The 20,439-nt window shown below is 36.5% G+C and overlaps 1 protein-coding gene and 1 long non-coding RNA gene across 15 annotated transcripts in view; one reads left to right on the forward strand and one right to left on the reverse strand.

Annotated features, from left to right (window-relative positions):
* Positions 1 to 20,439, reverse strand: part of ppfibp2b (PPFIA binding protein 2b) — a 57,655-nt gene continuing 37,216 nt past the window's right edge. For 5 of the 14 annotated variants that reach the window (XM_066700456.1, XM_066700457.1, XM_066700463.1 and 2 more), the window contains 23 exons: positions 19,707 to 19,838; positions 16,276 to 16,467; positions 14,848 to 14,940; positions 12,796 to 12,907; positions 12,048 to 12,080; positions 11,143 to 11,204; positions 9,791 to 9,866; positions 9,393 to 9,499; positions 9,210 to 9,298; positions 8,788 to 8,859; positions 8,063 to 8,123; positions 7,137 to 7,178; positions 6,645 to 6,789; positions 5,653 to 5,685; positions 4,572 to 4,707; positions 3,975 to 4,103; positions 3,208 to 3,358; positions 2,742 to 2,853; positions 2,520 to 2,608; positions 2,253 to 2,375; positions 1,835 to 1,960; positions 1,454 to 1,642; positions 1 to 986 (listed from right to left, as the gene is read on the reverse strand). In XM_066700456.1, coding sequence (XP_066556553.1) covers positions 789 to 986; positions 1,454 to 1,642; positions 1,835 to 1,960; positions 2,253 to 2,375; positions 2,520 to 2,608; positions 2,742 to 2,853; positions 3,208 to 3,358; positions 3,975 to 4,103; positions 4,572 to 4,707; positions 5,653 to 5,685; positions 6,645 to 6,789; positions 7,137 to 7,178; positions 8,063 to 8,123; positions 8,788 to 8,859; positions 9,210 to 9,298; positions 9,393 to 9,499; positions 9,791 to 9,866; positions 11,143 to 11,204; positions 12,048 to 12,080; positions 12,796 to 12,907; positions 14,848 to 14,940; positions 16,276 to 16,467; positions 19,707 to 19,838 — 2,502 coding nt within the window. In that variant the 3' untranslated portion in view covers positions 1 to 788. The remainder of the gene's footprint in view (positions 987 to 1,453; positions 1,643 to 1,834; positions 1,961 to 2,252; positions 2,376 to 2,519; positions 2,609 to 2,741; positions 2,854 to 3,207; positions 3,359 to 3,974; positions 4,104 to 4,571; positions 4,708 to 5,652; positions 5,686 to 6,644; positions 6,790 to 7,136; positions 7,179 to 8,062; positions 8,124 to 8,787; positions 8,860 to 9,209; positions 9,299 to 9,392; positions 9,500 to 9,790; positions 9,867 to 11,142; positions 11,205 to 12,047; positions 12,081 to 12,795; positions 12,908 to 14,847; positions 14,941 to 16,275; positions 16,468 to 19,706; positions 19,839 to 20,439) is intronic. The other 9 variants (XM_066700466.1, XM_066700469.1, XM_066700458.1 and 6 more) reach the window with 8 other exon arrangements.
* LOC136747556 (uncharacterized) overlaps positions 10,444 to 20,439 on the forward strand; it is a 38,562-nt gene continuing 28,566 nt past the window's right edge. The window contains exons 1-2 of the long non-coding RNA XR_010816530.1: positions 10,444 to 10,671; positions 10,860 to 10,928. This is a non-coding gene — a long non-coding RNA (uncharacterized LOC136747556). The remainder of the gene's footprint in view (positions 10,672 to 10,859; positions 10,929 to 20,439) is intronic.

The raw sequence follows: 20,439 nt of genomic DNA on the forward strand, positions 1-20,439 counted from the left end.
TTTTCAAGTTGGAACGGGGTTTATTTCTTAAAGAACTGCTTAACATGCAGTGTACAAAAATACAGTATATTGTTTCATAATACTGAGGAAAAAACAATATGCACTCACCTCTGTTGAGATTCATTTATTATTGTAATCCAATTTATTTTTTAAAATGCTATTTACAATGACATAGGAACCAAATACCTACTGAATAACAACAGCATACCTTAGTTTGCTATAAAAAAATAGTTCAGGTATTATGTATAGGTTATATTTATAGCAAAATAAAAGCGTGTGAGAATTAACAAAATATTTTTTCTAAAAACGTGGACAAAGTTGCAGGATGTCTTGTGGTTATGTTGTAATATAATACAATTCCATTACAATAAATATATCCCCTCAATGTGCAAATATTGCACAGTTTGCATTTCAAAATAACTGTCTGGCAAACAGTAAAATGACCAGTCTGGAATTTGTCCTTTGCAAAATGTATTACAAAACACTGTAATCTGTAAGAAATATTTATAAAGTCTTAAAATGCACAACAAATAATTATATCATATTAATAAAAAAAATGCATGAAAATGGTGTATTAAACTAATGAGACAAATGGTATTAAACATCAGTACTAAAATACTGCATCCACAATTGTCAGGATGATTAGAAAGTGACAAGACTGCTTCCAGCGAATTTCCATTTTAGTATGTCCTGAACAGTATTCATGCCCATGGGTCGAGAGGTTTCAGTGTTAGATGATGGCACAGGGTTATTGTTTGCAAGCTGTGATGGATCCCATTCGTGCTGCATCAGCTGTTTTGTCCCACCTGCTCCAGTCTCTCCACATCCCTGTCAAAGATTGGACTCAGTCCCCTGAATCCCCCAAAGCTCCTGTGGGCTCCATTGGTGACAGGCGGGGCAGTGTCCATCGGGCAAATATAATCCGTGGAATCATCTAGCTTCTTTTTCCTCAGCTGCCCAAAATGTGAAAATCCCAGTTTCTTTGGCTAAAATGGAAAGTAAAATTTTGCCAAAGTGGAATCATGTCACAGAAACGTCCAAGCTGTTATAGTTATTATCCCTTCAGAAATGATGACTAAGATGATATTTAAAGTATATTTAAAATTCCTCTTCACATAAACAGAGCTACACAACATGAAACCTAAGAGTATATAGGGAATGAGGCTCAAAATGTTAATGCTCAAAGACTAAATCATTTCGGGTTTTGCTGAGGTCAACTTGGTCGCGGTTGCTTATTTGCTCACATCTCAAAAACATCAGACGATTTCACAACTTGACATCCTCGGTTCAATCTTTCTAGGTCAGGGATGTGAATCATGGATTGTACTCCTAGACCTATGATAAAAAACCTCTCTTGTTCTTTACTGGCATTTCACATAATGTAAAGCTGTATTTCAACTTCATTAACCAAAATAATAATAATAAAAACCTCCCAGTGAGATGAAGCACTTACCCTGACTTTTGCCGTGGTTGTCAGAGGTGTGTAACTGGATGACTCCATGAAGTCCCGTTTTTCTTGCTGTGCCTCTGAGCCGATCAGCATGTTGAAGTTGGTCGTCAGGTGCCTCCTCAGAAGCGTCTTTTGCGGGGGAATGTTGAGCAGCATCGCTAAGCTGTCCGAATTAAAGCGCGGCTCCAGAATCTGCAGAGCAAATGCACAATTCAGGTACAGCATGTGGGCCATATTAGCCTATTTTCGAATAATGTTACAACATTTAAATAATTAAATAATATCAGTAAATGTTCACAGTACAGCTTGACAACAAGGACTGATAAAATGTGGCATCGGCTTCAGCACATCCACGTATTACGTGCGTTTGACTGTGATACTCACGATAAGGCCCCCGTGCACCCCGCTGCCACGCAGGTTCGGCGCGTATTCGGCCAGATCCACCGAGCGCAGCCACTCCATCACCCTATGGTTTGACCACTGCACCACCTCAGAGGGGGAGGTCTTATTCTGGCGGACACAAGGTCACACAGCAGTCAGTTTGTTGCAAAAGAGAAAGTAAATCAAGTCCAGATATGAATGGCACTAGACTGCAGACACCATTCAAAAGCCCCATTCCCAACAAGGTCAGCGTCATCTCTCTCAGGAACCTCTACACAAGAGTTCTTTAAACAAATATTATTTTTATTATTTTTATTTTGAATACTCTATTTTAAAATCCAAATGTTCTTAGTTTGTTCATACTGAAAGCTAATATGACAGGGGGAGACTGAGAGCAGGTACTGTAGGCGTCCCATCTTACCTCATCTCCAGGCCTCCGCCTCAGGCAGTTGGGGTTGAACTTGTTGACATGCAGGACATGGATGGCACATTTAATGCTGAGGTGATGGAGCTGACTTGTGACTTTGAGAAACAGCAGGTCATTCTGTGAATATGAACCAGAGAAGTATGAAAATTCCTGCAACTGCCCTTTGAAATTAAACTACATATCTCTTTGTACAAAAAGTCCATATAAATATGAACTTTGATGATTAATTCTTCCCCAGGCAATGAAATGTGGGTTTCTTACCACTGTTAAGTACTGAAGCATCCTGCCATCCACTCTGGCTTCATTGAACTGATCTTTGTACTGAGGTAACCCTATGTCATCAAGCCAACCTGAGAACAGAAGTTACAATATCTGTTTATTTTTTGTACCAGAACTTAAAAATGTTCTCATTCAGTCATAAAAAGGACAATTCATAATGTGACTGATAATTCACAGATTAAGTCAATTTGATCCAAAACTTACGTGTCACCCAGATGTGGTCCAGGTCGGCTGATTTCTCGGACAGTTTAGTATTGAAAGATCTGACAGCCAGCTGTAACTTCTTTCTATGCAGGGCATGTTTTATTCCCATCTCCTGTGATTGTTTGGAAATTGGATATGAATTTAAAGTTTTATGTTATAGTGAAATCCTTTTGTTAGTTAATTTTTTAAGAGGTTTATACAGGCAATTGTGTGCAAATAAACTTCCCAAATAATACTGAAATATAAAAGCTTTTGTTTGTGTATATAAAGCATATTAATGTAAGTTCTACTGATGGCCTTTAGCTGTTCCTCTAAACAGTCTTGATGTTTTTGTATTTCTGGAAAGGTCATGGCCTTTATCCATCAGTGGTCAAATTACAAATTCAACAAGATGCTAGTATTATTTGCCCTGATATTAGTTGGGTGATATTTAGGAAAGACTCCACTAGTGATAGATTTAATGTACCTTTTCAAGCTCCTGAGGAGACGCAGTTAGGAGTGTCTGTCCAGAGCTGACCCAGTGCCTGGCGAGATTCACGTATTGAGCCAGACCAAAGTCCTCCAGCCAGCCACACACCTGCTCTGTTGTCCACTTAGAGAAGGGAGTGTTCAGGTCACTGCCGGACAGAATCGGTTACATCATTACGTATCTAAATGGCTTAAACTCCAGCTTCCACAACATGCTCAATTTAACAGAAATTGCTTTACAGAATTTTAATTTCTAAATGTGCAAAAACACTTTGTTATTTTGGGGAATTCATTTTGTGTTCGTGAGACAGTTTGTCTCTTGCAATTAAAAGATATTGCAGATGAATGTTTTGGTTAACAAATGCCATTCACGCCACCCATTACCCTTGATCAACTGGAATAAAATTTGAATGATAGGTGATTCATTATTCACTGTTTTACTATTTTTACTGCAGTATAACAATGTAGAGGAAAGGCATCTAAGTATTTCTCAATAAAAATATCATCCCTAACAAGAAAGGAATACAATAAAGTATTTATAACAGTTTGTGTTTTCAGGCTGTGGGCAAATTACACATTTATACATAAGATACCAGTGTAGTAACATATTGCACTGTAAAACATCGGGTACTAAGGATGCACTATAAATACACATGTTCAGTACTATTTTATATAGTTACTAATAAAACTGGATTGTTGTAACAATGTTTCTTTGTTTTTAAGCCTCAATAAATCCAGACAGAAAGATCTAGTGCAATGGAGTACCAGATTGTGCTTCCTGTTTCTTTAGTCCGAGCCAGTCGGGGCCCTGCTGTGGCCCGCAGGCCTCCTCTCCTGAACTCAGACGGCTCCAGGTCATCTCCCTGCAGAGTACCAGACTGGGTTCTTCTGATCCTGAGGAATAAAATTGTGATTGGTACGTGTTCAGACACCTGCAATGTTGTATATTGTAAACTAGCCAACACCAGTATTGGTGAACAATGTATTCACCATCCCAGGAGTTCTGACAACCCCAATACACGTACACAGTTGAAGGTAAATTGAGTTTTGGCCTAGACTCGCTTGACTAAGGGAACGATGACCTTGCCATGAGGACAGTGCGGCCATTGGAGGTGTTGCAAAGCTGCTGATTGGGGAGGAAGAGGGATCCAGAGCAATACATGCTGGGAAACTGCGTTTGTTGCTGGATACTTATATGCTTGGTAACGCATGAGATTGGGGTTGTACTCCTTCTGAACTTCAGTTTAAAACTCCATTAAAACTCAGTACTCATAGTGAATCATTTTTAAATAATATCCTATTACTAAAATAATAATAATATGTTGTGAAATGTATAGTAAATATACAATCTGTCAAACTCACTTTCCCCAGAATTTCTTGATGCCTTTGGAATTCTTTTTGTTCTCCGGCGAGACGGGAGACTGTTGTCCCGAGTCAACGCCCGATGACAGAGGTGAAAGGTCAGATGATGTTGTATCATCCATTTTCTCTGTCTTTCCTTAAAGATAAAATATATGTATACAGTTTACTCCTTTGCCAGAATAACTTATTTCAGTTCAGTGAACTAAAATAAATGACTAAGGGCCAGATTTAATCAAACCTTTGACCCACCCGCTAATAGAAAACTACAAACCTGTACATCATAGCGGTTACATTTATGATTAGAAGAAAGTGACATCATACTAAAAATGAAGCCGCAACTGAGTAAAATTCAGTAGTTTTCTATTAGCGGGTGGGCCAAAGTTTTGATTTAATCCGGCCCGAAGTCTAGCTTTGTGAAATAAAATCAATACACATGGACACTTAAAATCAGACTACAACCCACCACTTCCAAAAAGATCATGTTTCCCACGAGATCCTGGCCAAAGGTATGCAATAAGAGAGGCACAGAAGGAAATTTAAATTTAAATACATGTGTGAATCATTGTGAAAAACTATTTCTGAAACAATATTCCAGATTAGATCAAATGTACGGTAAACAAAACCCTTTTTCTACTGTAAAGTGTGATATGCAGTTTGAAAAGGAACATTTTCAATGTGGAAAGTTTGCAAACTAGTCAAAACATATTTTCATGAACATAAAAGAAACCTAACACCCCCATTATTTTTAAATTGAAAGCAATATTCATCCTCTTAATGTCACACAATGTTGCAGGGATCAGTTTACAGTATAACCATGAATGTGCACTCATATGTTTTCATTTAAACTTAAAAGAAGTGTTTAATGTGCTAATTTGAATCTCATTTCAAACTTGGGGTGGGGTATAATAGTATAATTCATCTAACCTCCTTTGGGGTTATAAAAGGTTATAGATGAGACAGATTTTTTTAAGAGGGCGACAATTCAATTTGAAGCTTATTTTATTTTTAACCAAGGATTACTGTATTTATCTTCTATAGAAAGCCATTGCTGTACACAAGCATTCATCTGTGTATACAATACCTAAAGCTGGAGCGCTGGCGCTCCTGCAGCGATCTTCAGCCATTCCAATAAGCAGAAAGCATCACGTAAAAGCAAAGAAGAGACAGTAGCAAATTAAAGAGTTATGGAAAAGCAAATACAGAAAACCACAACCCATGCAGAAACTGTGCAAATAAAACGACTGAATATAGAGCCGTTAACCAAGTATCATATTAGTTTGCAAATAAAATGAGAGAAAGAAATCAGAAAATTTAAACACAAGCATTTTCATAACCAGTTCTGATTTTGTTCATAGAGAAATATGTTTCTGTATTTGTGTTTGGTCATTATTTCTGGTGTTGAAATCGAACACATGTAAGATTTGATTTGGTTTCTTTGAACAATCAATGTGATTATCAATACAAATGTAACAAAATTATTGATATACAGATATAATGATTCTATTTAATAAACTAGGAAATAATTATAGCCTGGTATTTTTATAATAACCAAACACAAATACCTGTATTTACTAGGCATGAAAATGTAAATGCTTAAGCAAGGAGGAAATATATCAAAACATTATAATATTAAATTGAAAGAGAAGCTTAAAATCACAATTGTTTCCAATATGTGATTTTGGATCTTACAAAGAAGATTATTTGTATATCCTCTACAGATCTGAAAAGTTTAATTACAGCATTGGGAAGCTAGATTAATTATGAGTATTATTTTCCTCAATGAGGGGTTTACATAGTTTATCTGTGTGAAAAGGGATAAATACATGAATGCTCATAATTAATATAATTCACGATCCATAATGTGTAAAGCTGGCAAAGGTTGGTTGTGTGTTGTGTAGATGACTACAGGCATAAATATGAGGCTGAGGGTGGCACTGAAAAAGTAACAAACTTTAAATTAAGTAAACACAAACTTTTTGAGATGTCTGTATATCATCTAGCAAAGGTTCTATGTTTTAGCTTATTGTACCTTCAAATAAAATGTTACATTGCTGCACATAAGTTTGCACATACTTAAGTTGAATTCACTTTCTTCAGCCTCCTCCATCGATGTTTGTACATCAGGCGACTTGTATTTCTCTTTATCTCCATTTTGGTGGGATCTTGATAGTTTCCCTGGCAAAGTCTGGTATTTGTAACTTTCTATAAGTTGTGGACTCTGTCAAAAGCAGATTCAAGGTTAACAGCACATAATAAATTGTATTCTTCTCTGAGGAATACATATAAATATAATATTGTACATTTTACTTTACATTACCTTTTATGATGAATACATAAATGCACAATATTATGTATATACTAGACTAGACCACATACAGACTAGATATAAAAAAGAAATACACTTTCTTATGTTCTTCAGAGACAATTAAAACCAAAAAAATTCTACATTAAATAATGTTTCCTTTAATTATGTATTAAATGAATTGCAATGAAAAGAAGGGAGAGCATTCAGCGGGTGACAGGTTAAAGGTTAAAGGTTAAAATTACATCATCCAATTAATGTACCTCTGCTGATACAACAGGTTCTACTGGTTCCCCAACTACATGCTATGGGTTGTAAAGGGTGGCAATGAAGGAACAGTCAGTGCATGTAATGAAGAGAACAGACACATGGTTAGTAAAATAATGTGATAATTAACGTTACAAACACACACTTATGTATACAATTCTAGAGATTAACTTACATATGAATGCTTAGCTGTAATCCTCTAGTAAATGTTTATATGTTTGCCAGTAGTTGTAATCCTAAATAAGACTGGTTGAATGGTGAGATGTTAAACTATGTTTGTTCTGCACTTCTTTCAGTTTACGGGATCGTATCGTGTGTTATCATCAGTGGATTATTGTAATTAATGGTGTATTTGCATACATTTTTCCAGAATGCTGGTCAGTTGACTTGATAAACGTTTTGATTGATAAATGGATATGTTTCAACTCTTCATTAGAGTGATTGTGGGAATGCCAATAACTCATTTCTAAGGTCTCATTGTGGAGTTTCATTGAAAATAGCAGTGCATATCTCCATTGGCACAATATTTAAATACATATACAGTACTTCTTTTTATTTCCTTGTTTGTTGTGAACAGTTTAGTCCACATGTTAGTGCACAGATAGTTAGGAAGTTAACCCATTTCAGTAAAAGAAACACCACAGTTTTATCCCCAGTTATTTGCAGACAGGTTATTTACAGAGGGATTAGATAGAAGGAACTATTTTCATATCTGATTTAACATCTCTTACAGTATGGGAAACAATGCCCAGTATTCGCTATCTTGCAGTTGTGCCCCCATGAAGAGATTATGTTGATGCAAGCTCAGGATGCACGTTATTGTGGTTAGTTTTATGTGACACTTGATGCAACTTCACTTGTTTTATTACTATTATAACAATAATAACAATGACAACAACAACAATAATATTAATTGTCAAACCTTTTGTAAAGACCCACTCTGTAATTCTTCCAAACTACTGGATAACATCCTTTGTTGTGCCCTGTCAATAATGGAAAATAAATAAACATATGTTTCAGAAACAGTGGTTCATGTTGCATGCAGTTAGTGTTAAATGTAAATTACGGTGTAGATTCATATAATTCAGAATTAATACATGAAAGAAACTAGATTAGTTTGTCAAATTATATTTTTCCTTTTAACCTGGATTACAGCCTTTGGTAGAATATATACTAAAAATGTGACTGGTGAACATTTCGTCATGAAACAGAGGATTATTCATCAAAACAACATATAAAAAAATAATGTAATGTAGTGGTAAAATCTGCAATTAGTAGCACCCTGGGGAGTTCCTTGGGGGTTAAAGAGATATTTATAATATTTAGGGACATTCAAATCAAGCTTGAGATTACATTCTGTATACAAGTAATCTTCCATCAAATGTGCTTTCCCTTTCCCGTCTAACTACAGGAGAAGTCTGCAGTTTCATCAAACGATTTCAGAGTTGTCACCAGAAAGTGCTCTGTGTTGTCTTTTACCTTACAAAGAAGATTCACTTTAATATGATTTGACAGTAATTGCTCAGCATTAAATAGGATGGGTTATGTGCTCAGGGCAGGGTCATCAGATAGGGTTTTCTTCTAATTCTTAATTAAACCAAACCCAAAGAAGTTAGAAGTATCCTATTGCTATTCTGCAATACTTGCCATTGTCCATTGTTGAAGTGGGCATCACAGGGTGAAACTGCAGGTTCTGGAGACATCTGTATACTTCTAGAGCTGGAAATGGAGTGAGAAATAAATGCATCAGTCGAAAGGTACTGCTACAGGGAGAAAACAAACTTCCACTGTTTTATTGTTTGTTTTCTTCCACTCTGACATTACCTCACCGGTACTGGGATGAAATGAAATGTTTACTCCTTATACTAATAAAACTGATTGTGCTGTTCATTATTGTAAGTCACATTAATCAACCAATTTTTATTAGATCAAGTCTCTTTTCAGTTCCTAGTTATACATTCTCAAATGCAATTGTCTGCAGAACTGATTGTAATGACTTCCGATACCAAATAAAGCCTGATGATGCTATATAGTGTGGCAAATTGCATTTACATAAGCACTGTGCTTACCTGGTGTCTGTCTCCCTTTGTATTGATGAAGGGGAAACTAAAAGTGGTGAAGAACCTCTGGAAGACATCTGAGATGAAAGGGAACAAAACTAATAACACACTCTTTATTAGCTTAGCTCATATAGATGTTCTGTACTGGCAAGTTATTATGAGGTTTCAAAATGAACGGGAGTTTAGCCTTACCTCTGATTGAATCTTCTCCGAGTTGCTTTTGTGGACTGTGTTCCTCATCTTGGTGTTTCCATTGAGTTCCTCCTCACTACTGCCAGACAGATTTCTCTCACTACCGCCTTTGAAAAGTCATGGCAGAACTTATTAATAAAATAATCTTTTTTTTTTTTCTGGGGTGTTTATAAAGATAATTTCTAGACCATAGGGAAAGCACAGATGCAAACTAACTGTTATTAAACGATTGACAATTATGATGTATGCAAATGCAGAAAATTGAACTATATTTCTTTGGTCAGTATATGTATGTGCATTGTGATAGATAGTTGAATAGCAGACAGATAGATAGATAGATAGATAGATAGATAGATAGATAGATAGATAGATTAAGTATATATGAAAGTATATAATACCTTGTGCTACTGCCATGACATCCTTAATCTTTCTATACTGATTTAAGAGAATCGTCAGCTCCTCTATGCGACGGTCCTGCAAAGTGATGAATAGATTTCATATTCAGTACAAGAAAAGACATCTAGCTGTGTTTTTTTGCCAGAGTAAACTATCTTTTATAAAGCATTTGATTAATCTAAGCCAACAGAGTTGTATTTAATCAGTTTATTTCTTGAAGAATCCATGTTGTTGTCTTTGCACCAGTCATTGTGTGCACTGGGTTTACCGATCTTACAGCAGTTTACAAGTTCCCTAGAAAAATACCTCATTATGCCTTGAGTTGGCAATCTCCAGTGCTTCAATTAAATAATGATGCCTAATCAGTGATCAATTATTTTCAAGTATGTGAAAATATCCAATTACCTACTATCACAAGCAATGCTTGAGTCTGTAATTATCTAACTACTCCACATATTGTGATCCCAGATCCAGATGTGTTCCTTTAGATGACACCCTAATCACTTTAAAAGATTAATTTGCCTCTTTGCTCATTTGTCCTGATTACCACTCAATGCTACCAGAGGTGTGTTAAATGTAGCAATTAGGCTTAGTACAGGTTTCACCTGTGTGGAGAAGGAATGTTTGCCAATATGTGTCTGGTGTTTATGCACACAACTCTCTTTTGTCAGTATGAAATCAGTACTGCTTTCTAATTTTGTCAAAGTATTTTGCTGGCACAGTTAAAATGACTCTTTGGTGTAATGTTGATGGACACTGGACAGACCATGCTTCTGCACATGGAAGTGCTGCGATGGAGTTCATTGTGGACACACTGCCAGTGGATTCATGTGCTGAGAAGTATGCTAGTCTTCGATCTAAAGTGAAGATCTCTGCAAGTCTGGTAAGACCAAACCAGTACCTTTTCTGTTTTGGAAGGCTGGCGGGGTTTTGTTTAATTTCCATTCCTTCTCTGGTTTTGCATTAATATGCGCTCATATGCAGGTTGTATATTTGTTTGTGCCCATGAAGGGACAGGGGCCCAATGACTCTTAAAAACATGTACGTTGTCTTTGTGTTGCTTACATTTAGAGCCTACCTTGGCTTGTGCTGTACAGTGTGCTGTAGAGACAACTAGCCTAATCGTTGGCAGGATTGGAGGTAATGTGTTTTTCCTGTCTGATGTCTCACTATCCAGAAAAGTGCAACTGGTAGGCTACTTTGTACACAGTATTTTGAGTATCTTTGTAGGTCCCATATTTCCTGAATTCAAAATCTTCACTCTATCACAAATGTAAAACAATATACTTTATAAAATAACAGAGGAAGTCAAAATAAACACTTTTTCCCTGCAATAAACATTTTATTAACGTACCTTTTCTTCATTGGCTGTCAACAAAGACTCCATTCCTATTTTCAGCCTTTGTAGTTCCTGATCTAAAAGGGAATGTATGCAATAATATTAGTAACAATTTTTTGTGCTTCTGTGTTCAATTTTCGTTTTCAACTTCTTAGTTATGTCATACTTTTTTATTTATTTTATTTTAAGGTTGAACCTTTGTTAGAATCGAGAATTGGAAATCTGTCTCTGGTGTTCAGAGCGTCCATGCATTTAATAATTGATTTCTGATGTTTGAATGTCAAGAGGTAATACCGTAAACTGAAGAAGAGAGATGCATGTTGAGTGATGCCAGGGTGACATAAAAAAGGAAAGTATTCTGCAATTAAACTGGACTGGGGAAAAAGTGAGCAGCCCTGTATGATTTTGCCAAGACTTGCAGCTTTTATGTTAAAAATGATGTAATGTGGAACATGAGAGTTTCAAGATTTCTGTCTATCCAAGACTGGACGCAGAAACTGCACTCTAAACGAATGTGTGATTAACAGAATTCAAAAGAGCAGCACATGAAAGGTAATGATTTAAAGCAAACCGATCTAGCTGGAGGAAAATCAGAGACCAATTCAACATAACATGTTTTATTAAGATTAGTATTTCAAATGCTTTTTTAAAAATTATGATTTTAATATTGCTAGATTTATAGTAATAACATGGTTCACCCATATTCATTTGGGCTATGAATCACTTGTATAATTCATGATTAAACCCCCTCTCCTTCCTTCATTAAAAAACAAATGCATATTTTGCTTTAGGCAGGTAAAACAGGTAAGACGGACGAAACGGGGTGTTGCAATTGATTAGACATGGCAGCAGTGAAAAGCTGGGTGGGTTGGAAACGGGTAAGCATCGCATTAATGCCACAAGAGAATCTCCAGGCTTACGTTTTTCTTTCAGCCTTCTCCTATACACCTCCTCTATTGATGGTGGCATGGCAGGGTGTGAAACGGAGAAGGTAGAAAAGTAATTGTTAGGAATGGTCTCAAACATGTGTGAAATGCATGCAAACCAGAGATGGAAAAGATGCTCAATAAGTTTGGGCTCTCTTATTGTCTGTTTGTGCGTGTTCCTGTAAATATTCAGGTCTTGGCTCTACTATTTCCACTCAATTACCACTTGCAAATCTGAGAAGAACATGACTGGTGTGTTTATCTTTTTCATCTCTGGTAGGAGTCATTTCTTTAAAAAAGAGCCTATTATTACTGTACTAAGAGGCAAATTATGTATCTTTTAATTTAAACGCAACAAACAAAAACACAACGAGCTGTAAAATTAAACCTGCAGTGCAATCTGTCTGAGTACACAAACCAGTCTCTTCTTGGATGACACTGATCTTATATTTTTAAGGAATAAATTCCAAGTCTTTTTGTGTGATGGCACTAAGTGTAATTGCTATTAAAATAAGTATTTCTTATGGGAACTAGTTTCTTGTCCTGTCTAAAACCTCAAATTGCCCCTCGTACTACTGTCATTAAATTGATAAAAAAAACTACATAATCAACTATTGTCTCAAAACTGAAATTCTGTAAGTGATAAGTGAAATTTGCAGGCCCATGCTATTAAGAGTTTGTTAACAATACACTATTACCATTAAGGCCACGCATTGGTAGGTATTCTCTGCTTTGAAGTTACCTCTTTCTGTGATATCATTGGATAACGGAGCTCTGGACAACAGCTGACTTTGCAGACATTCAATTTCTGCATCTTTTGTTGCCAGTAGGTGCTGAAGATCGGATATTTCTGCCTGTAAAAGAATGAAGTGATGATCTGGATTCTTCATACCATGCATTATAAAAAGTGTTTGTTTACGTTGTAAGATACAAGATGTATATTATTTTATTGCTTCGATTTTCTGATGCATAAAATTGTTTCCCTGGAATTCAATCTCATGTGATGACTTTTACCCGCTTTAAAATTTGCTACTCTGGAGGGTAAAAGATTGAAGGTGGCATAATAATTTTGTTTTCCTTAGAACAAAAAAAAAAAGCACTTAGTATGGAACAAAATTCAAAGCCTGCCTTTTATTTATTTTTTTAGAGCTATTTAGTAAGTAAATAAAGTAAATCTGTCCGTAATCCTTGATGTTGGGGGATTATAAAATGAATGTGAATTAAATCTCTACAAGATTGTGAATGTCGTTGTTTCCTTGTAATGTAACTAATTTCACTTTAGTAATGAAAACTGAATGTGCAAAACATAATGGAAAATACATATATTCTGAATTGTATGTCACCCTCACATGGAATGAAAACCCAGGCATAGAGTTCAAGTTCTGCACAAAGAATTAGACAGGGCCTTCAATAATGTTCATTAAGAGTATTAAAACACATCAAAGGGGAAACACTAATGTAGTGCTATAAAAAGACCCTTGTGAAAAGCTGTTAAATAATAGTGCACATGCACAATAGGGAACCTCACTAAGCCAATGAAATCAACATATGCAAATTTATCTGTTTAACTTGAGGTTGCATTTTACATGTATCCTTGCTACGGTTTCCTTTCTATTGCAATACAATCTGTAATGACTGGGGCGATTCCCTAGTGGTTACTCTGTGGTACAGCCAGTAAGGGATACGCACTGACCATACATGTATTTTTCCAGTCAAGATGCTTATTGCCTTCAGCATCAGCTGCTGTAGATGCCTTGATTTACAATGCATGATGGCCATGGCTTGAGGGTATCCAGCAGCAAAGATGGAATTCATGTTTGTGTTCAGGCAGTAAATCAATCTAAAAACATGCTTTTATTCTTTGATCAAGTCTTCTACAATTATAAATATTTATTCAACCATAAACAATACCTTGGTAATCTGCCCCAAAGCATTGGACACAGAATAAACCTCCCACTGCCTTTATACAGCTAAACACCACAGTAATATGTATGCCAGAATTATATTCTGTACATTGCATTACACAATAATTTGTTTTGATTTATTATACTGAAAAAGCACTATCCAGAACATTGGACTTTACAGACGGAAACAATGTCTGAGACTCTGAGCAAAGGATAGTATCACTTTCTAAGAGTGACCGCTTTTTCCAAGCAGCAAATCGGTAACAAGCATATATTCTTAAAACAATCGCCAGCAAAGCGCACTTAATTTCTCCATCTGATAACCCCTGCTAATCTAAATGCATAACCACATTGGATGAATGAGATTCCACCATAACAAGGTTAAACTCAAAAGGAACAACATCCACAAAAAGGTCAACACAATACTTTTTCCCAAAGTAATGTGATGAGAGATGAAAAAGCACCTGAGCGATTCTGTATTTCTCCTCCCAATGCTGTTTCTCTACCTGCATGTGTTCAACTGTGACTATCAGGCTAGACAGCTTGGTCATTAAGGACTGGTAACAGACATGGAGAGAGTAAGAAATAGAAAGCTAGAAAGAAAGAAAGAGCCAGAGTGATGGGATATAAGCTGGAAGAAAGGAGAAGAATCACCTACTGCAGCTAAACAGCCAAGCCAAACCGCACTAGCAAGATGGTTTTCCAATCAATACAAAATGTACAAATGTTAACACTTTAAAGTTTACATTTGGAACTGGAGTGCTGCGATGACTGATTAAGCCAAGCAAAAATAGTACACAATTAGTACGTCTCAGAGAATTGCAAATTAAAAAAAAGACCACATTCTGACATGGTTAGCTCTCTTCCACACCGGTCACTGCTCTTCTTACCTTGGTCGCCTTCAGTTTTCTCTCGTACTGTGATTTTTCCCCCTCCAATTCATCCACTTTGTTCTTCAGGAGTCTGAGTTCCTGCAGCAGGCCCTGAAAGTATCAGAAATCTCACTGAGGTCTTTTGCTTGATTCTTTCTTACAGGGATACAAATATATTCAAACATAAAACCAATCACCCCCCAGTACTTAAAAACCTAACGATCTATAGTATTTTGTTATTTTGCTGCTGTTGTAAATGTTTTTTGTTCATCTGCCTGATAAACTAAAATAACCCAAAGAAAAGATTGAGGGACAGAGTGAATGTAAACATTGTTTTTCAAATAACTTTTCAACATTTTAGCAACACCATACCACTGTTTTCTTTCTAGTTTATTATTATTAAGTTGGTTCCGAATATAAAGAAATGGCTGAACACAGCGTTTTTGTACATATCACAATAATGCATGACTTTTCCCCTCCACTTTTGAATAACCAAATATTCGCTCAGCCACTAAAAAGATTAACTTGCACGTGTGCTCTGAAATGTGCAGTTGCACAAGCTGCTGCTTTTCACACTGAGCAAAGAAACATAACAGCTGTGATTTTGTTTCAAATAGACTGAGGCAGGCTTACTGATAATGCCCTCGACTGACAGGTGCTTAAAGCCAGCCAAACAGGGCAGTGGTGTGCTGTATAGCCAGGAGCTGTTCCCATCTAATCAGCCCTGGTGGTGCCTGGCGAATTGTGTACCATGTGACCTTGGAACGTCTTGTGATAACTGTTATCTGTGTTGCCTGGCCTGCCCTGAAACTTGCATCAAGTACCTGAATCGCCTAAACGTTGGCTGATTCACATCTAAATCGCAACTCTGATACTGAGCCCTTTACTTTAAATTTAGATTTCTACATACAATATATGCACAAGAATATAACATCTCATAGTCTTCCATGCCCAAGAGTGATGGCTCAATGCTCTCCAAAATTGACAGAGAAATAGTGTTGGATGTTAGCCAGACTGAAAAGGTGGATTGCTGATAAACCTCAATGAGAACTAACATATTCAATATAATAAATGGTTGGTTCATTTTTATATATACATCAGATCAATATTATAAAGCTTTTGAGCCATCACCTATCAAAGGATAGTCCACTGAAATCACCCAAGTTGTTCATATGTCCAACAAGTCTCATGCAAATATACCACACTGCTTATATTAGATTTTAAATTGGAAAAAGGTACCCAAATAATATGTAATCACCTCATACTTAAACCACGGGATTGCCTTTCAAATTGTTTACAGTCCCGGTGATGACATATCATTAAGGCACTGCTGAAATGCTATTAGTATGAAAGTACAGGATTCCAGAGAAAACGTTATTTGGACAGTAGTTGGAGAGGTTAGGTCAAGCAGGGCGTGCATCTGCTTGTGCACAAAGATTTGCCTACATTCTCTCCTCTACAGCAACAGCAGTCCTCAGTGTTTGAGCTGCCTAAGCTTGTGTCTGTGCTCTGGTGTGGCTCCTTAGCTTTAGTGTCAGCATTACTTTCCAGTGCCTTTTTCTCCTGGATTCTTGTATTGATCTCCTGCTGAAATTTACACATCTGCTCCTGTAGCTCACTAATCAGATTTACTACATACTGGAAGAAGACAGACAAAGATGAAAAGATGGAAGAAAGAAAACAAATTAAGGTGGGGGAGGGAACAAAACAAATCAGAAAAGTACAATAATAAGTAAAATAATGCCATTTAATGTAAATGCTTATTCACTATGTTCTGTATTCCATGTAAATTGGTATTGAAATCATTCTGATCTGCTTCCAAAATATTGAGAGAGAAATTTTAACAACCATGAAATGCAGTTTTCGTTATTAATTTGAATTTTAAAGTGTAACTATACACTGTCTGCCTCGAACTTGAAAAAAAGTTAACCAATCCCCTTTTTTTAAGCCGCAACAGGCTATGTATCTGGCAGGCATGGACAGTAAACCAGTTGCAGGCTGCTAGAGAAAGTTGCTGACCGATTTTATAAGCCAGAGAAGTGCCAACGTGAATGTTTGTATGGTTGCCAAAAAATGTGGTTTACTTTTCAGGGTTAATTTCAGGGTGACAAAGATTTAGGACAGATCTTGATGCTGGACTGGAATAAGATAACTGAGGTCAGTGAAAGAAAAACATTTTAAATTCTGAAATGCAATGAATGCTTAGGATTCATTAGGCCATCCACAGAGACATGTTATATTGCTTTTAAAATGTAATATTTGAGCAGAGTAAACTTGTATAAATAGAAACATTTATGCAGTTTTGTGAAAGTGTAACTTTTGCTGTTATAGTAAAAGCAGAAGCCACTTTTTCTTGATGTAGACATAACAAAACTAAAAAAGGCAAGTAAAACAAACAAAATATTTTACGGTAAATCCTGCACTTACTTCACCATATTAATTAACAAAACCAAAACTATAACACCCATTCACTGTGCTCATGAATTAAGTGAAAGAAATTGCATTAAGTAGATACTTCTGATATTTAGCCAGTTAATGAGGAATTTCTCTTCTTAATATAGAACCGTGTGTAGTGGTAACAAACCATTGTAATTTCCTGTGTGATTCTGGAATGGCCGAAACACATTACTGTCATTCTTGCACACTGACAAAACCCCAGCAGCTGGCAGGTCAGGGGACAATATTTGTTGATATAACAAATGTACACTCGATTAAGTTACCCATGTGGACTAGATCTGAAAAAGGGAAAAACAAAATATATATCCAGACTGCTTTCATTTATGGTAAATGGCAGCGGGAAAACAAGCTACATACACTGACAAATGTGTACATAAATACTTATTAATCGAATGTTCAACCACACCACATATTCTGACTAACTCTGAATTCTGAAATAGCATATAGAAGGGAGAACGTCCATCCAAAACTGGCTGTAAAACAAAAACACACTAACTTTATCTGTGGTAACAAAATGCTTGGTAGTATTGTTTTAATTTTACACCAGAAATTGCTATAAAATATTTTTGAAAAATAAGCAAAGTAACTTTTTTTTGTTTTTTTCTAAATATTTTCAAACATATTCTGGTGTAAAAGGAAATTATACCAAACTATTTAGTTACAATCTGAAACAAAGGAATATACAGTATTCCAAAGAAGTCGACTATCACTCTCTCAATTTCCAGATTATAGCATCACTGCATTTCTGGCAATGGCAGTTTCCTGAGATTCATATCCATCTCTGACAATCCACGCAGAATGCAGGCTCTGCTGTCTCTTAAGTTCTGAGTCACATAGCAGTTGTTTAAATATGTGTCTATGTTTGACATACTCAATTGCTATTGTGATATACTGGTTGATGTAATAACTGCGCAATGCACAGAAGAACGATAATCCAGGCTAAATTAGAGAGCTTTTGCCGACTAACCTATTTCTCAGGGGCATAGGTATGACTCTCCTTTGCTTTGTCGAAAGCTATGTATAGAATAATGAAGGAGTGTTTATTTCATGTATTCTCTTTCAATGAAGCACCCGGAACACTACCCCACCTACTGCCCCAGAGCAATGAAGCAACGTATAATCTGGAATTTCATCAACATGTCCATGTTTTTCAATTGCTCAGTATACCTCTTAGGTTATCTATGGTTAAGTGTGCAAGTCTGCAAATCAGTGACATTAACCCCCAGGATCATCACATGATGTATTTGTGCGTGTACATCAGAAACATCCTTCACAACAAACGTGACTCTAGTGAAGCGGTTCCTCACCCATGAGATATTAGCTACATTGTGCTGAGCTTTGTACTTGTACTACATGATTTCTGCATACATGGGCTCTGAAGGCCTGGGTAGAGCTCTGCCTCAGCTTTGTCACATACTATACGTGTGGGATTCGGTTAATGTCACAGTATTGGCTTGCAAACAGTAGGAATCCTAGTCGACATAAGATGAACTGTGTCAAGCAGCCCCATCAGCAGTAGGCTGGTTTAGAGCAGTGAAGAACGGGCTCGAGTCCCACTGTGATGTATGGCAGCTAACTGACCCCTTTGCTGAGCATTGGATCTGCCACTAATCTGAAAGGCTTCAAAGGCCTTTTCTATTCTTTACGATCAGGGGTGGATGTAATTTAAGGCACCGCAAAACCATAGCTTAACACACGCCAGACTTATTTATGGAGAAATGGAGGACTTTCATTTTAAAAATAAATTAAATCTTAAGCCAATGTTTATAGCAGCTTATATAGCATGAAAGACCCCCAAATAAATGTATTTCCTAACATGGATACATTAAATAAATAGTCTGTTTTACATATGTATGTTATTTTGTGTAAGATTGATTGATTGATTGCAACCAGTTTCACAATGCATTGGAAATATAGTTTTCCATGTTTTTTCTTGCATGGCAGAATCTTAATATCTATCACTACAATCTCATTAATTATACATACTCCTGTGGCACTTTTCTTTCTTTTTTGGTATCAAGGCGCAATGTCCATGAGCACAGATGGAGCATTGATACAGACAAAAAGAAAAACTGCCTGGTACGTTAGGTCAAAATTCACAGCTGCCTTCATGTTACTTGCTACCAATGGAATGTTATTTTTGTGAGCACATTTGTCATTACAAACTGGTTTTAACTTACAAAAGAAACGCATGAAAGAAAGTTCCTAAAGGGATCATGACAGCTCGACTAGTGCATCATGCGTTAATCCTTCATCAGTGAAATGTACAAGTTAAAGCGGTTTCTTCGTTGTCCTTTCTTTCCCATTTAAATTTGACAAATTTCCATCTGTACAACCGAACTCCAGACAGTCTCGTCTCTGTGATTATAGTTGCATCCGCTTAATTAATTTTCTACAGGGGAGTTCACTGCGGTACCTACCTCGGCTTTGTGCTGCTTGTCCTCACAGTCGATCTGTCCCTTCTCCATTCCGACCAGTTTCAGTTTCAGATATGAAACTTCATCCATAAGATCCAGTTTCTGTGTTTCTAGGGACGTTCTGCTCAGCAGCTCCTGCCACCAGAGACAGAACAGTTCAGTGACTCGCTCCGCTGAGCACAAAGTCAATCGAACAAACATTTCAACCAGGATCCACAAAGTCTAAATATAAACTGCTATGTACGCTATTTATATTTTCACTGTAACTGCCCGACATACATGCAAGCAAGCTAGCAAGCCAGAACGTCGAGGGCTATCAACACAAACTCCATGAGTTTAAGAAACTGTGTGGGGACAATGGAGGCTGATCCTAGGTTCCGTGCAGAATATGGTGAATTTATTGTACATCAAAATATTTGGTTAACTGTTAATTTAATTATTAGCCATATAGATGAAAAAAGAGGCAGTTCAAGTCTGTAGACCATATTGTAATAAACATTTTAATGCTGGAAAAACAGCAGATGTACAATATATGGTTGGAAATAACTAGTTGCATACAATAAGTTTTAAATTTTGCATAAGCACATAGCCTTCCCTTAATCAGGAACCTTTAATGAGAGCTATTGTGCTTCTCGTCTTGTTTTCAGCATGAACTATATCGCACTGTTCTCGACCTTCAAGAAGTTTAATCACATTTCATATTGCATTTACAAAACCTCTTAATAGCTTAGTCGGT

Source organism: Amia ocellicauda, chromosome 4 (genome assembly GCF_036373705.1).
Source record: "Amia ocellicauda isolate fAmiCal2 chromosome 4, fAmiCal2.hap1, whole genome shotgun sequence".
Lineage (NCBI taxonomy): Eukaryota > Metazoa > Chordata > Actinopteri > Amiiformes > Amiidae > Amia > Amia ocellicauda.